Here is a 17,384-nt window from a genome sequence, read left to right as displayed (position 1 = left end):
TCCGTTATTAAAACGACAAAGTATAAAGTAATACTAGTGACGTTATATATCATAGAAGTCAAATCTAGACGGTGATCTTTACAAAGGACTTGTTTTGCCCGCAAAAATACAGCTGATGAGCGTAGTGCCATTTTTATTTTCAAAGTGCGATGTTAAGTAAGCCTTTTTAGTCTAAAGACAATCTCGTCAAGGCTTTTTCGCCGTTTTAAGTTACTGTCTACTTGTTGACACGCCTTTGCAAACAAGTGAAAATTTGAGAGTCGTCACAAACGTAGTTTATTGTTGAGTACAGGGCGACAGGATAGCTAGGGCTTTCAGCTACACGAGGGTTAGTAGAGGACCCTTGCCGCATTACAAGGACATTATCGCAGTTTGCACAGAGAGAGTGCCGGCAAATGAAGTGTAGTTTACTATCTAAGTGACTTTGTTTAGAGGATTTTATATTTCTTTTTCATTCTACCACCTGTTATGAACGGTATAAAATATACTTTTTTGTATTATTGTACTTTTGGATAACATTATTTAATGTAGGTAATCATTACATCACACGGCCCGGCCGTCCGATATCATGTCATGTAAATGTTATTTATTTTTGTAATAATGAGTTGAACATCCAACGATGACTTCCCATGGATAAGCCTTATCCTCGTTCCAATCATGCACATTCATTGTGCACACATCGACAGCTGTGGTGATGACGTCGTGCGGTCGCACACACGTTAAAGATGCGATGACGTCACGTACATGGGTGGGTGGGGGAGTAGAGGGGGCGAATGGCACTCAACAGTTGGTCCCGGCTCGATAGCGCAGCGCGTGCGTGCTACGGACAACGTCACATGGCCGTCACTAGTGTGACCAAATATATTTTTCTTACAAGATTTCTTTTCAAGTTTTTTTTATATTGCAAGATGGCTTGCGCTTGACGACAATCAATCCTAAATCCTAATAAAAGGTCATGATGAGGTCTAGGTTGAAATGTGCTTGCCTAGAAGATGCTTTCTCACTCTTCCTTGAAGGTATTTAGGTTATACGTGGCAGGAACTACGGACCCGGAAGGGCATTCCACGCCGTATGCTTCGAATCAGAAACATAGAGCAATAATATTAGCGGAAATAAATTTATTTATTATTTAAACGATACAAAATACAATCTTTTCAGTATTGGCTACAATAAAAAAATAGAATATAAGGTATAGAATATAAGGTAGAATAGAATATAAGGTAAGGTAGCTATAATATCATAGAAATATAAGGTTTTGCAAGGAATAAGCACTTACCAAAGGAAATTACACGCTTCCCTGATTACACGGGATAAACAACACTACAAAAATATGACAGTCATAATTTTATGTTGTGCTCATCGATGTTGGGACCACCTTTTAACGCTCTATGGGTGTGCTTTAAATAACTTTTTGCTGTAGAGTATATTCGGTAACTATTAGGGCTTCTTTAGCAAAGAATTATGGCGAAACATAACCTATAGTAACGGGACAATCCAAGATGTAACGTCAAATAAGGACAACCTCACACGTCCGTCACGCAAACCGCGATGCATAAAACCCATCCGTATGTGCGCTCAAAATGACCATTTCGTTCCAATTTAATTAGGAGAACAGAATCGGAGCGAACCAGCTGCTGCCCTTCAACGAGATGCATGAAATTTACGAATAATATGAGACTTTGTCTACGATTTAAGAGAAGCCTGATGAAATGAAACAAAAATCCCATTCAATCTATTTAAATTGAGCGCTCCATTTGTTTTATCGTCCATTCAATCTCCGTATCGGTAAATCTATTCAGTGTTGACTACCTCGGGAGTTAAGCCTCGTATTTTTTCCTATCCCATTTTCATTTTCAGACCCACTTTTTTATAATAAGCTTAAGTAATTATGATGGATACGAGAGTGGGTATAGTTTTCTGTATGATATTGTGACGTTGTAATGGCTAAAAATAAATCGATTTAAGAATAAAAATATGTACTTAGTGTGCTTTTCTTTATTCTTTAAAAGTTAAGATCTTTCTATTTTGAACACACATATACGTGTAAAATGAAAGCCTTCCAAAAAATCATACATCGGTAATCTCCCGAATTTAAATGTCGACAGCTGGTAGAGCCTACGTCACTCTGCCATTATCATAATTTAACAAAAAACACTTGCCCTTCGTACAAAAACCCTTTTTTAGTGCGATTTGACCCGACCCGCGATCCACAATATTGAACAAGTTTTGAGGATACTGTTGCCTTTTCATGTATCCGACATTTTCTTAAGGGAATATTATAATAGGCTAGGAGGACGAATGCCACTAAAAAACGTTCAATATTTTGTATAATGTCTATTTATAAAAAGAGTATAATATGCCGAATTCAAAGGAGCAACTGCTGAATTTCTTGCCGTCTCTTCTTATAGAACCGGTGGTAGAGTCACAGACGTAGCATTTATGAGATACTAGTTATCCTATAATGCGCAACAGATCGAGTTAGCAATCGGGTTGGGAACGCCCCGCACACACGCACAGCCCCCGCGCTAACCCGGTCCGGGCCAGCGCTGGTGACGTGCGGGTGTGCGGGGCGTCCCTCCGCCTCATACCCCAATTGCCAGCTCGACCTGTCGCGTACTATAGTTATCCTGACATGAAATTAATTTTAGATTTAGAATTTATGAAATCGGAAAGAAAATATTTCATTTTACGAAATAAACTTAAAATAATAATTTAATACATGTTCAGAATTTATAACATGCTTAAAGACAAATTACCAATTCCATGTTTCTAAATTAGCAACACAATAGAGGTGTTACTTGAGACTTTACGTACTTCGGATAGTATGAATAATTTAAAACTATTGCTGTGGTAAGTATATTTTATCAATATCATTTGAAAATTGAAACTGTTAAAGTAAAACGTAAAACACAAATATTTCACGTATAATTTTTTATCGTAAACCCAACTAATGCACATATTAGGAATACGTACATACATTTCTCAACCTTAACAATTTTTTCTGATTCTACTTTTCTTTTCCCTGCTATTTCACAAGGTCGCTCACACCACCATAAACTATTTTCGCCTATCGGATTTTATTCTTTGTTTTCTTGTCATGCTATGTATTCATGAGATATGAGTATGTTTAAGGGAGTATATTTTCTTATATCATGTTAGTTCTACGAATCTTAGTTTGGAGAGTTAGTTGTATAAACTCCTGTAGGATCATCGTTCAGATTCGTTAAAGTTGCGAGAAGCTTTGTTTTTCCTAAATAAATAAAAAGTTTTTTTACTAGATTATACTTACCTGTAATTTTGTCCGCGTAAGATTTGGTTTTGAAAACTCCCGTGGGAACTCTTTGATTTTCTGAGATAAAAAGTAGCTTATATCCATATCTGGGTTGCAAGCTGTCTCTGTACCAAATTCCATCAAAATCGGATGAACCGTGAAAAGCTAACAGACGGACAGACATACACACTTTCGCATTTATAATATTAGTAAAAATATGAATTATTATTAGCTACATGATTTTATTTTTAAACAGGTGTCGCTTTCACTAAAAAGTAACAAGTTAGCAAATTGTGCGTCACTGTAAAACAGTCACATTAAATTTAGTGTAAAATTCTCCCACAAAACATTAAGCGAAGAATGTTTCGTGAGTTGTCGCTCTCGAGGGGGACAGGGTCCTTCACCTTCCGCTATGGCGGAAATAAATCTAATTCTTTGGATGACAGATATCAGCAAGCCTTATTTATTTATACTTTCACCCGCGGTTGGAGGGTCGCACATATGGGACGCGCTCGCTTCCCTCAGTGTACTAAAATAAACTATTATCTTCACTCAAGTCGATAAACGTATGAGAGCTTGTTACGGGATAATTTCCTGGTCGAAAAATAGTTTTACGATAACTCCGTAACGCGAAGATAAAATTAATATGTACTTATAATAAAGCCGAAAATAACATCTTTTGCACGCGATAAGATAATACGTCTGAAATGTTTTCTGAAGGATCTTATTAATTATAATAACAATATGGTTTTGTAATTCTTAGCCATACAAGTTTGATCACGACGATATTTAATAGCTACAACAACGTTGCTACAACGAACGCACAAATAATTCTGAAAAGTTAGAGGTGCGTGCCCGGGATCGAACCCTGGATCCCCGACTATGAGATCGACGTCTTAACCATTAGGCTATCCCCGTTTTGTGAAAGATTTCAAAGTAATATGAAATTACTATATACTTTTGCGTAACATTTAATATAAAAAGTGGATCCTTAAAACGGTCCCGGGAATAAAGGTAATTTCATTCAGAAAAATTTGGAGAGCGTGTCGTATTAATTTAAATATATCAGCATATTCTTTGTGGATACGGCGTGCGTGAAAATGAGCTGAGGAGGGTTAAGTGTGTGGGCCGTGGGCGCGAGACAATTCCGGCGAATGGCGGGGAAATAAATGATTGGTTCCTTGCTTGGATGTGATGTGAACAGCTAATGCATTATTAGTTAGGTACTACGTTGATTCGTAAGCACGTAATATTCCTCTTAAATTCGTTTTACCCAACTACGACAAATCAAAAAGGAAGGGTTATGATTTTAGCAGTCTATTATTGTTATTTTTGTAAATGTTGAGGCTTGAGGGTTAAATGTGTGGCATGGCGGGGAAACAAATGATGCATTATTAGTTACGTACTACGTTGATTCGTAAGCACGTAATATTCCTCTTAAATTCTTTTAACCTGACTTCGACAAATCCAAAAGGAAGGATTATCATTTAGCAGTCTGTGTATGTGTCTAACCTAACACTATCATAGTCTTAATAGATAATATGCGTTCATGGTAGGTACCCATATCGTATTTTACTACAAAAAAACACCAATTCCTTTCACCAAAGACGTACCTACCCTCCATTGGCTGCCACGCTTGGAAGAGGGCGCGATGAATCGAATATGCTGCACGTTGTGACATTTGACGTATAGCAGCCATTAATCAACTGGTCAAAGATAGGTCTTTAGCGACTACACTGTCCGTCCCAATCAGACTCCTTATCGTTCAGAAATATGTAGTTGAATATTTGTTTTGATCCAAATCCAACAACCGACCATCAAAAAGTGTAATTTATTATGTACTTATTTTGAAAAAAATATTTGACTTTTTTCCAGATACAAGTTAGCCCTTGACTGCTCTCATCATCACATTTATCATTGATCTCATCTCATCTCACCTGGTGGTAAGTGATGATGCAGTCTAAAATGGAAGCGAGCTAACCTGCAAGGGGTATGGCAGTTTTTGGCCGGTAAGGTGGTAACTAGCACGGCTAGCCGAAGCCTTTTTAGGTGCCTACTATAGGAAGGAACAAATTTTCCTAACAAGTCGATGCCGAAAATCACCATTTAAAGAAAGCTGTGGTCTGTGAAAAGATTTATGAATGGACGGTAAATAAACTATTGCCTAGAAAAAATGTTGGCCCATATCCTATCGGCCAATGTACGCCAACCTTTAGCGTTTAGCTTCATTTCTATTTCCGATGTGGCCCTTCCAACTGAGCCGTTACCGGTTCACTTACAAAAACTAGGTTAAGTAATCGGGCAGCGATACTTGTTGAAAAAGGAATTATTGTTTCAAAGAACGACGTGTACAGCCTTTGATTGGAATTGATTAGAAGAAACTTGGTATGTATAACGCTACCTACAACGTCCTACTAACTACTTTGCATTTTTTATCGTTGTGCTAGAATATCTACACTTGAATCAGTTTAATATACTTACTCAAGGCTCTTGACGCGGTGCATCCGATCCGAATCCGAGAATTCTCGATCTAAAATAGCCGTAGTATTAGTACCTAGAAGGGTTGCGCACAAGATCCGGATGTCGTTTTCCTAAGCCGACAAAATTCGGAACTAGTGCACATAGTGCAATATAAGGCTTCACCTATACAATATAAGGTATATAGGTACAACTTTTTCTGATACCGCAATATATTATTAGGTTATAACACCGAGCTTAGTACGCCGACCCGAAAACTAGGGTATAGGTACATTAGCTCGCGGTATGAGGCAACGAATGGTCAAAATATACTATATTAGGTACATATATGGGTCTAGTAATGTTTGGGAACGGTATCCTTACCTCGGTACGGGAAACGAGAGGTAAATTATTTTGCATCCACCCAGTAGGACAATGTTGAAAGTTTTAAGTTTGTGCATGTTAGGATATTTTCTCTCAAAAGTGCACCTGTAATGGACAACCATACTGCAGTGAATTTGTATATTTTATAGTCATACTTGTATGGAAGTTGATGGTGTAAATAAATTTAAAAATAAATAAATAATGTTTTATTTCAGACTGAGTCCATATTTTTACAAACATTATAATTACCAGTAAAAAAGTGAGTTGCCCCAGTGACTAAATTATAAGTGGCACGAACACCCTGCATACACACTTGCTGGGACAGGGGCTTCTGAAAGCTCCGAGAGGCTCTTAATTTCCGCGAAAATACGTCGTAAATACTTAGTAAAGTTTATGTACTGTATGCTTAAGAAAATAAATGTTTCTGCCAATCACGACCGTCTTGTCTTCATCGACTAAAACATATACAATCTACAGTGTTAGTGTTTCTTTTAGTAGTTAAGTTTCTTTATCCGGAAGAAGCTTCATAATAGACATTGGTAATAATGTATTTTAAAACTTGTCACTAAAAATAGGAAGCCCGAACGTTTAAAATACAGTTTGAAATGTTTACTAAAAGCTCTTTACGCTGCTTAACATGAACAGACCAACGTACACAAAAACTAAATAAAACAAACAACTAAAATTGATTGCCCAAGCCTTCTTCGGTTTATCATTTTACGACCGACTAGGATCATCGAAGTTTTCTATGACTAACTTTATTGCCCTACCACGTGTTTAAGTACTAGAATTGAATTAACAAATATGTTTTTGTTGCAGATTTGATGGAGTTGATACCAGCTATGAAGATTGCAAACATTCATTAAAAATTCATTTTTATTATACTAGTATCAGAAGAAAACAATAATAAGTAGGCTGTAGGTACCTAAATAATATTTGAGATAAGGTTGATTTTATAGCGATGTGCTCGGATCTGTGACATTTTAATCTAAAACGAATATTTCTATAAATGATAGTGCAGTATAATAATAATGAACTAAATTAATTTTTAAATGATTAAAACGGCTATCTAAAAAGCCTAATGAAGTTTTATTCACAACGCAACAACATAAGGCAACGAGTGGTTGTTTATATGTTCTTAGAGTTGAAAGTCTTTTACAAGTACTATTTATTATTGTCATAAACCTTATAGGGAGAGAGCCAGCGCGTGCCAGATCTTCGTTACTTTATAAAAGCTGAAAGTTGTCCCCGACACTGGGGAGGGACTTTTGTTTGGATCATGGTGGCCTTTGGGAGATAAAAGGTAATAAAGGTGAAAAAATCTTACGTTAACGCGCTGGGTCTTAGGTCATTAACAGGCATAGCATCTTTCGATCAGGCATCAATCTAGTTTCAAGAAGTTAAAACAATCAACAATAATAGAAGTGTAGAAGCTTTTCTATGTTTTTAAAGGATCTAAGAAGATCAACTATAACTTCTAACGTTAATACATAAGACTAAGAGCCGGTTTAAGAAAAATCAAGAGCTAAGGCCTGAGGAAGTGTAAAGCCGTTCACATCCTTAAAATAAAACACAAAGCAACTTCCGGATAAAGTAGCTTAGCACGGAACTGTAAGAAAAGAGTTCAGCAACGCGGCCATGAGATAAATCCTGAAGGAGACGGCTCGTAATAAAACACGTACGACGCGGAGCGCTACATTTTATTTCTGAAAGCGATAAGGACGCGAGAAATTCCTTTTACGAGATTCTTGCGGAGGGGAGTAGCGATGGGCATGATTGCTAATTTTAAATCATTTTTATTTGGTGAAATCATTGTTTTTCTTCACAGCGATTTCACAGGCGATTTTTCACGGCGTGATTTTTCAATTTTCTCACTTACTAAATAATACTTTAACTAGGAATTATCATCAAGATTAATAGCGCTGATATTTCGCAGGTTGATTTTCACGGAAAGTGGATTTTCGCACTTATGGTTGTAAGTGAGAAAATTCACTTTTGTTTACTACATTAAACTAGATGTTTGGCCTTTCTAACACGCAGGGATGTGAGTGTTCTCGCTCGCGCGATCTTTGGCTCAGGTCAACGACCGTGTGGGCGCGAATTTATACAATAAAGCAGGATTAAATTTAATAAATTTTCGAACTTTGTGAGATTTTGCGTCGTGAATATTCACAGGCTAGTTTAAATAATTTAGCAAGTGTTAATGAAAAGGCTTTTCACGTGATTTTTCACATACTATCTGTGAAATTGTCCATCTCTAGAGAGGAGGTAGGGGTGCAGTACACGACCCGCGCGACATCTGGTTTATGTCGACGTTGGTTCGTAAACTCGGAGAAGGCGGGCGCCTGTCGACCCCATCTCGGCGCTCAAAACGTTCGATGCACCGTGACAATGATCAATGTACTATAATTACTCACCACAGATATATTATGTTAACGAAAGCTCGGTGTATTTTAATCACGCGTGATGTACGGTCCCTTCTGTCCGACCTCGTGTCTCGTTATTTATCTGTTTATGCTTTACTAGCTGATACCCGCGACTTCCATGGGATATTTAGGTTTATAAAATATCCCATGGAAACTCTTTAATTTTCCGGGATAAAAAGTGGCCTATGTCACTCTCCAGGTTTTTAATTATACCCATGCGAAAAATCACGTAGGCCCGTTGCTCCGTTGTGACGTGATTGAAGGACAAACCAATAATAAACAAACACACTTTGGCATTTATAATATGGTTTAGTGATGGGTAGTGAAATGGTAGTGATTCTATGCCAGATTTTTATGCTATTGTATGATCTGTGTCATAATAAATATGATTGTATTCCTTTGACTCGTAAACTTTGTTATAGAATTCCTGCCAGAAGTCATGTACGCAGCACTCTAACACACAAACTTTTTGCTACTTCAAGATGCCGTACAAATTCTGGTGAGAGATCACCACTATACAGAATGACACAGTCATACAATGCATGCTTCGGAAATATTGTCATTTTTTCCTCTCGAGTGGGCTCTTTCAAGAAGCTGGTCATGAATTATCTTAGGAATAATATTGCTATATTACACTAAGCCTGTAAGATAATTAGAATTTAGATAGATGGTATGGTACTAATATATTCTTTATTTATATTTTATACTACATTTATATATTTTTACACATGTAAATATATTAATTAATAATAATAACTATGTGGTTGACGTAGTGGGTAGCACGTATATTATTACTATGTTATTTTATTACTGTTTTTTATCCAAGCACTGCGTGCTACTGTTTGTTGATCCGAATAAATAAAAAAATTAAATAAAAATAAAATAAAAGATGGAAGATTGTTATCGCACTTTATAATTTATTATCTCTGACAGAAGTCACGTGATCCATTGCGTCAACATCTTGTGTCGAAAGTATAAAAACGCGTGGTTGATAGTTAAAAAGCCAGTCTGCGTTCAGACGCAGATTCATTCGACTATTAAATGCTTTGCGTTTAGGTCATTTTAATTGATTGGTTGTAGTAGTAATTTTGTGCCCTGATCAGGTTAATATTTTAGTTAGGTTAGTATAAAGAGTAAACCTCTCGGTAAGTTCTGCGCGTGTGACCAATGTCTGCGCGCAAGTTTAAAGGAGAGGACAGTCCAATAACCAATCCAAAAATAACTTATAATGCCCTGCTTTTCTGTCTCACTTTTCTTATTCGAAAGTACCTACCTATAAGTTGATCAGGTATTACAAGGATTAACATGTTTTCGAAATCTCTAAAAGTAGAACGTTGATGAAGTATAACATTGCCGTACGAATAAAATAGGTAAGTCTACAGTATATTCTCATAAACATTTTCCTCCCACGAAAAAGGTACAGATGTGATTCAAAGCGTAGAATCACGCTCTCTAAAAGCGTTCACGGTCCGTAGGCTACTAGCCAGCATTACCGTTTATAGGGGATTGCCCATCAGAGCCCGGCACTGAAGTAGCTAGTAATAACGCTTGTTGCCTTCCTGTTCCCACTTAACCCGAATAGGGTTGTGTATAATGTGTAAACAAGGGTGTTATGAAAAAAAATTCATCCCATCGTTGAAAGATATATTTTCGAGTTAACACGGATAACAAGTCTGACTACGTATCACTTATTCATATCTTTTCATGATGCAGAAGACTGCAAATTGCGGATGCTTGCCTCTTTTTAATTGGTTTTATATACTTAACTAGCTTATCGTTGCGTGGACTACAAAAATTTCAAACACCTATTTTACCTCCTTAGGGCGTTTGTGCACTCATCCGTATTGGGTTCGTATCCGTGATTTTTCGAAGTGGCCGTCATACAAATACGTACTCATTCGATTCAAATTTTTACGGAATCCATGATTTCAAGGATGAGTGCACAAACGCCCTAAGGGGTGAATTTTCAAAAACTCTGTCTTAGCGAATGGATATCTACATCATAATAACTAACTGCATGCCAAAAAACTAAATTAAAAAACTACATTTTTTTAAAAATTTAAGCTGCTAATTCGTATACAAAATTATTCAAATAAAACACTACTACTATGTATAAAAGCATACAGCACTAGAACACAACTGAGTTAAGGGTTAACTTGCGCTTTTGGAAAACTTTAATTGTCAGAGTTCAATCCCTTTCCTCACACGTTCTCTGGAACTTCTCCGTTGACACTAAGTGTTCTCCTATTCGGAGTTTATTAACTCAAACTTGTGCATTAACAAGTTTTATGCAAATCACGGCATAAACAATGATTGAGAGCCCAAAGAAACATTAATCATGTTATATTACAAGTTACATACCCACTTGCCCAATTAGGTAGGCACGATTCATGCAAGTTAATTTTCAGTGACAAATGATGTTTTGCGAAAAACGCTAAATATGGTATTCTAAATTCTTTATTATTTTGTTTTAAAGGTTTACTAGCAATTTTTACAACATGCACAGCGTAGGTATATAAATATTTTATTTTTCTATCTTGCATGTTAGAAACCAACCAAAACAGGGGACTGTTATAATATTGTTGGCTGCTTGAACTTGCCTGACACATGTTACTCTGTGAAACAATGTTTTTTTTTCAACTGGTATGGTAGGAAACAACCGAAAGCTACATTGCTAATAATCATTATTAATTACTTATACCGTTTGCTTGCTTTAACCGCATGCTTGCCAGCTGCTGCTAAAAAGTAAGCTACATTGTGGCACCTACGAGCGGCTTCACAAATTTGCTTTTCTTCAGCTTTATTTTTGTATCTGGAAACAGAAACCAGCTGTTTGCTGCTGTGATAGCCTAGTGGTTAGGATGTCCGCCTTCTAATTGGAGGTCGGGGGTTCGATCCCGGGCACGCATCTCTAACTTTGCGCGTTATGTGCGTTTTAAGTTATTAAATATCACTTGCTTTAACGGTGAAGGAAAACATCGTGAGGAAACCTGCATGCCTGACAGTTCTCCGTAATGTTCACAAAGGTGTGTGAAGTCTACCAACCCTTCTCACTCTGAGAGGAGACCCGTGTTCTGTAGTGAGCCGGCGATGGTCATGATGATGATGATGACACACTGCTTGCTTGACACAATGCTGCTTGAAAAAACCTTCCTAACGTTTGTCCCAGCTTACGCCAGGGTCCAGGGACCAGGGTCCACTTTTCGAGCAGGAAGTCACTTCTTTCAAGACATGTCGTATCTGCTTGTGCGATGTCAATCTGCGATGCGGACATCGGTAGATATATCAAGAAAAGCCATCACTATTAAAGTACCTATGGTAAGTAGAAGTATAACTCTTTTCCTATATTTAAAGTCCAGTTTTACACAGGGTATAAGTTATAACCTACTGATCCTTGCACTGCTGATTAGGTAGGCGCACGAAGAAACATTAATCATGTTATATTGTTATTGTGTTGTGTGCTCTAGACGCGGTTCGCTAAATTGATGATCTAACTTCGTGCTTAATTATGCCTTACACTAAGTCAGACTTAATTAAACTACTTGTATTCGCTATTGCAGTTTAGAAACGTGTTATGTAAATAACACTCACTTTGGTGCAAGTTTGAGTGAGTTAACTAAATCGCCACTGGAGTTTGCGTTAATCTGTTAATATGTTTGGGTGCCCGAATTTATTACAATACCCGACAGGGAATATTATACATCGACCTTTAGAGAGAGATAACGGTTTCGTAGAGCGTTGCGATAAAAACGTCATATAGGTAGGTATGAGTGACAGAGACAACGCTCTACAAAGCCGAAACCTCATTCTAAAGGTCCATGTATAATTTCTTGCCGATTATACCACAACTCTAGTGGCTAGTTTCGATGCAAAAAGACATTCTTGAAACTGAACAACATCGAATATGCTTTAAACTTCTTTTTTCATTCGATGATAAAATGTGTGCATAAAGATTGATAAATGACTAAGTTACCTCTTGAATGTAATCTTACGTGGTGGGAAGTAACGATGCAATTTAAGATTAAAGTGGGCCAATTAAGAAGCTCAAGTGGCAGTGAGCAAGCCATGCTTGTCGAATGTCGATGGGACGAAGGCTGTTGGAGCCGAAAGGTCCTAGATTGCTGACCGCGAACAAGTAAGCGTAGTGTGCCGTGTGCAGTGCCCTACAGCACGATGGACTGACGATAATATATCAAAGAGGGTGGCAGAGTGAGAAAAGTAGAAGACCGGGTGTGGTGGCGCTCATTAGGTAAGTCATTTTTTTAATAAAAAAAATTGATATGCCGACGATAAATTGTAGTAACATTCATAGGTATAGTTAAAAATAGGTTACAATTAACAATACTGCTTAGTACTATTACATCTATCAATTATGGAGATATACAGCATTGCATAGGTGTCTCCGGTTCAAATGGCAAATGGCATGTGTCCAACGGTGGACGTCCATAGGATGACTAAGATGATAATGAACCTAGACGGGATGTGGCAGTTTTGTTAAACTCATAACCCCTTACGGTTGCTACACAACTAACACTATCTTTACTCCGTGGCTTCGTACGAAATGTTAAATCAGCGAACGGTTTACCAGTACAAATTGACCTAGGTGATAATCAAACCCCGCATCCCTAATTTATAACACTGCAGTGCATACCACGGCGCCATGAAGATCGTTAAAGCTATACTTATCTTCTAACGATTTTTGTGCTGGAAATATCGTTATAATATTAGGTACTGCCAACATTTAATGCAAGGAATTAATGTTTATATTTTAAGACAGTTTTATAATTATGAAACCAGCTTATTCCCGCGACTTCGTCCGCGTAGACTACACAAATTTCAAACCCCTTTTTCACCTCCTTAAGGGTTCAATTTTCAAAAATCCTTTCTTAGCTGATGTCTACGTCATAATATAAAGCTATCTGCATGCCAAATTTCAGTCCGATCCATCCAGTAGTTTGAGCTGTGCGTTGATAGATCAGTCAGTCAGTCAGTCATCTTTTCCTTTTGTATATTTAGTTATTAAATGCATATATTGGTGAATCGTTGCATAATAACGTTGGACAATAGAGTTCACGCCACGTTGGGCATTCATTGCGGCTGCCTATAAACTAACATAGTTACTCGCATAGTTTATTGCCTAAGTTACTTCGACCATTTAGTTATTAAACAGGTCTCTATCTCTCTAAACAGCACAGTGGCCACAGCTTCATAATAACTTCGAAATAATATATATATACTTATTATTGTCAAATCTTAGCGCTAAACATTATTGTCGTAGATATGTCCATGTTCCATCGTGGAAATGTTAGACCTGGAAGGATGTTAGTAAAAGCTGTGGCAAAAGCTCCGGGCCTTGCATCCGTCAAACTAGCATTTATTTAGCGTAATGAGTAACGTGCTAAGACTAAATACGTGGAAGTAATGCCTGGTGACTATGTCACGTAGGTAGCTCGTAGTGCAATTAAGTATGTGTAGTGGAGTGCTGGTTTTCGCTCTTAGTCATTAAGTCTTAGAATTTTTGCACGATTTCTCACGTGAACTCATGATGGCGTATACATTTGCTAAAGGTACCTACATAGAAAATGTTTTTTTGCAGAAACCAATATGGGGATACGGGACATTTTTGGTTTTAATTTAGACTAGCACTTGGCTATAGTCAGGGCCTGATGGCAAGTGATGGTGTAGCCTAAGATGGAGCGCGCTTGCCTAGAAGATGCTTATTCACTCTTGCCTTGAAAGCACCTACATTAAAAGTGGAGGGGAAAATTGAGGCTGGGAGGTATTCCATATCCTAGCGGTTCGAATTAGAGAGCTGGGAGGGAATTCCATATTCCAGCGGTTCGAATTAGAAAGCCAGGAGGGCATCCCATATTCTAGAGGTTCGAACTCGAAAGCCATACAAATACAAATAAAATAATTTAGTTATACAAAAATATATCTCATTATAATTTATTAGTAATAATTTTGTAAATCTCGCCCAATATACAAGATGTATAAAAAATAATGGGTAAAATTGTATTTGAAAAAAAAAAACGTTTTTCAGTTACACCTGTATAAATACTTAATCTAGGAATTTAGAACTTAATTTGTCAATGGAATGTATTAAATTTTGTTAAGCCAGCAGGGCATTACACATATATCCTAGCGGCTCGAATTAGAAAGCCGGGAGGGCATTCCATATCCTAGCGGTTCGAATTAGAAAGCCAGGAAGGCATTCCATATCCTAGCGTTATTCCGTCCATTCCATATCCTAGAATTAGAAACGAGGAATCTCTATTATGAAGATTGGATTGAATCTTACTTGGTGTGGCATGTATGGGCTAGGTGCCGCCGCGTAAGGCTGCGGCTGCGGCGGCGGGTAGCGGCAGGGCGGCGGCGCGTAGGCCGCGGCCCACTGCTGCGTGCCGCCGCGGAACTGCGCGCCCGCGCTCGCCATGCGCGCCGCGCACGCGCCCGCGCCCGCGCTCGCGACCGTCACTGCGCCGCCTGCGCCGCTCGCTGAACGACAACCGCCGCTGCTCTGGAACCAAAGAAAATAACATCAATTAGTATAGACCTTGGCAGTTGGCTTCACGTTTTACGAAAACACGCTCGGGGTGGGAGCAGTGGAACGCACAAGCTTATTAACCAGAACAGGCATTAGTAAGGTAGGTTACCTAATACTGACTGGACGTGATAAATGACAGACTAAACTGCTTAAAGTCGGGGGTGTTCAGATTTCGTTTTGGGACACATTCGACCTAATCTTATACATAACTAGCTTATGCTCGTGACTTTGTCCGCGTGGACTACGAAAATTTTAACCCCTATTTTACCCCCTTAGGGTTTGAATTTTCAAAAAATCCTTTCTTAGCGGATGTCTACGTCATAATAGCAATCTGCATGCCAAATTTCAGCCCGATCCACCAGTAGTTTGAGCTGTGCGTTGATAGATCAGTCAGTCAGCTTTTCGTTTTACATATAGATTTATGAACTTAATGGTAATTTATTTCAGCATTTTTTAGACACTATGAAAAAAGGTCATGGGTGGTCTGGTCTGTTGGTCTCTAATATAAGCTCCTAAAGCCGTTAAACACAATCTGGCTGGATATAGATTTGATCCGGTTAATCTCCGAAACCTTCAGGTTCTTTTGAGGGATTAACTCGAATTTTAATGTCACTCGCAGGTAAGTAGACATAACATCATTTTCAGATGTAGTATAACTTGCTGGAAGGTAAAGAATAGGCAAGTTAAGTACTAAGTATATGAATTTTTTAAAAATGCGGATAGACCCCATGAGTCTCTTGTCAAGAGTCTATTGATGAGTAAAATAAACCTCAATTTTCTAATCATTTCTTTTCTATACCAAAAAGCGAAATTACGTACTAGAAAGGTACTAGCTACTCAAGGAACGTAAAGGAAAAATTGCGGGGGAACTTATACCCTCATAAAACGTACCGGGAAAAAATTTCTTCACGAATGAATACATTGATAAATAAATAAATAAATATTCTTTTATTTGGGACCATAGTACAAACACACCCTACCCAGTAGGAAAAACAGAAACATACAGAAAAAAGATCACAAACGCTTAGTTTTTAAACACAGTTTTCCATACATTGCAATGGATTAAATGATAGATGAATATGATGCGTAGCACATTTGACTGGTGAAGCATGGTCTAAGTTCTTTGTGTTTTCCAGTTAAAGAAGCAGTTCTACAATATAAGTAAAGCTTCGATGTATTTTAGTCAAAGTTTGAATAACCTATTGCTTTAGCATTAAAAATATCTGTAAAATAACATAGTAACCTACCTAACAATTTGGATGTAGGTGGGTTCAAAAACGATCATAAAAAAAATAATGTCTCAAATACTCCCACGGCGGTTGTCAAAATCCTATCCTAACCGATTAGTTGGAAATCCAAATTGAATGGACTGAGAAAGAGCTATCTCACGATAAGCACGTCTTGTGTTCGCGTATAAAAACTACTTGTCATTTTCAGACCGTAACCAGGATGCTGGAGTGAAACTAATCTAGATTAGAAAGGCGTACAAATTTAATGAACGTTATATTATTTGTAGACCCACTTGAAAAATTGCAACTTAACATTTAAAAAAATAATTAGTGCTGTACTTATTTCTTCTGGTTTTTTTAAAAGTTAGAATACAAAAGATTTTATTCTTACTTGTAAACCAATAAGTTTATATTATCTGCAATTAAGAAAGTAACAGTTGGTTGGTACTGTTTAAAAAAATATTGATTAAAGAAGAATTACGCCTATTTCTACCCAGGCCTCGGTGGAATTTTCATCGCGTATACGGTACGCAAAACTTATGTAATAAACGAAACTTATGATTAACTGCTATTCAAAAATGGAACGTCAGTAAACGGCTGAGATAACCAACATCAATCGGTGGGTATTACCGATTACTACCTTTGTATATTTATTGACAATGGGTATGCTTTAGCAGCAAGGGCTCAACGGTATCTTAAAATGTAATTTTACTAAAACATTGCGGTAAGTAAAATCAAATACCAAGATAGAAGCAAACAGTATGTGGAGAGTAAAAAATATATCTTCAGAAAGAGCTTTAACTTGTACGACGTTTTAAAAGGATCTGTTAACTTCACAGATACTAAAGAAAGCACTATAGCGCCTAACACATTTAAACCATTTTGGAATTCTTACCATCAATGCTGACAATAAATTAAGAGTTAATTTAACTTTAACTTACTTACACTTTGTTAATTTTATATTCTTTAGAAATTAATGTACGCTTTCAATTTCTTTTTTTAGTTGTTTGTTATTTAAGCTCATTTTTAGGGTTGGCCCGTGGCCCAGAGAGTAGTATGGCTAGGTCTTG

The 17,384-nt window shown here is 37.4% G+C and overlaps 2 protein-coding genes across 15 annotated transcripts in view; one reads left to right on the top strand and one right to left on the bottom strand.

Annotated features, from left to right (window-relative positions):
• The window catches only part of LOC117989086 (ribosome biogenesis protein WDR12 homolog), a 32,037-nt gene extending 24,848 nt beyond the window's left edge, over positions 1-7,189 (top strand). Inside the window, exon 10 of the mRNA XM_069503431.1 lies at positions 6,932-7,189. The gene's annotated coding sequence lies outside the window, so the exon portion shown is untranslated. The remainder of the gene's footprint in view (positions 1-6,931) is intronic.
• Positions 1-17,384, bottom strand: part of shep (alan shepard) — a 202,947-nt gene that overhangs the window by 17,172 nt on the left and 168,391 nt on the right. For all 14 annotated transcript variants that reach the window (XM_069503403.1, XM_069503408.1, XM_069503410.1 and 11 more), the window contains one exon: positions 14,840-15,058. In XM_069503403.1, the coding sequence (XP_069359504.1) occupies positions 14,840-15,058 (219 nt within the window). The remainder of the gene's footprint in view (positions 1-14,839; positions 15,059-17,384) is intronic.

Source organism: Maniola hyperantus, chromosome 15 (assembly GCF_902806685.2).
Source record: "Maniola hyperantus chromosome 15, iAphHyp1.2, whole genome shotgun sequence".
Classification (NCBI taxonomy): domain Eukaryota; kingdom Metazoa; phylum Arthropoda; class Insecta; order Lepidoptera; family Nymphalidae; genus Maniola; species Maniola hyperantus.
The sequence above is the reverse complement of the archived record's forward strand: the minus strand, read 5'-3'. Positions and strand labels throughout refer to the sequence as shown.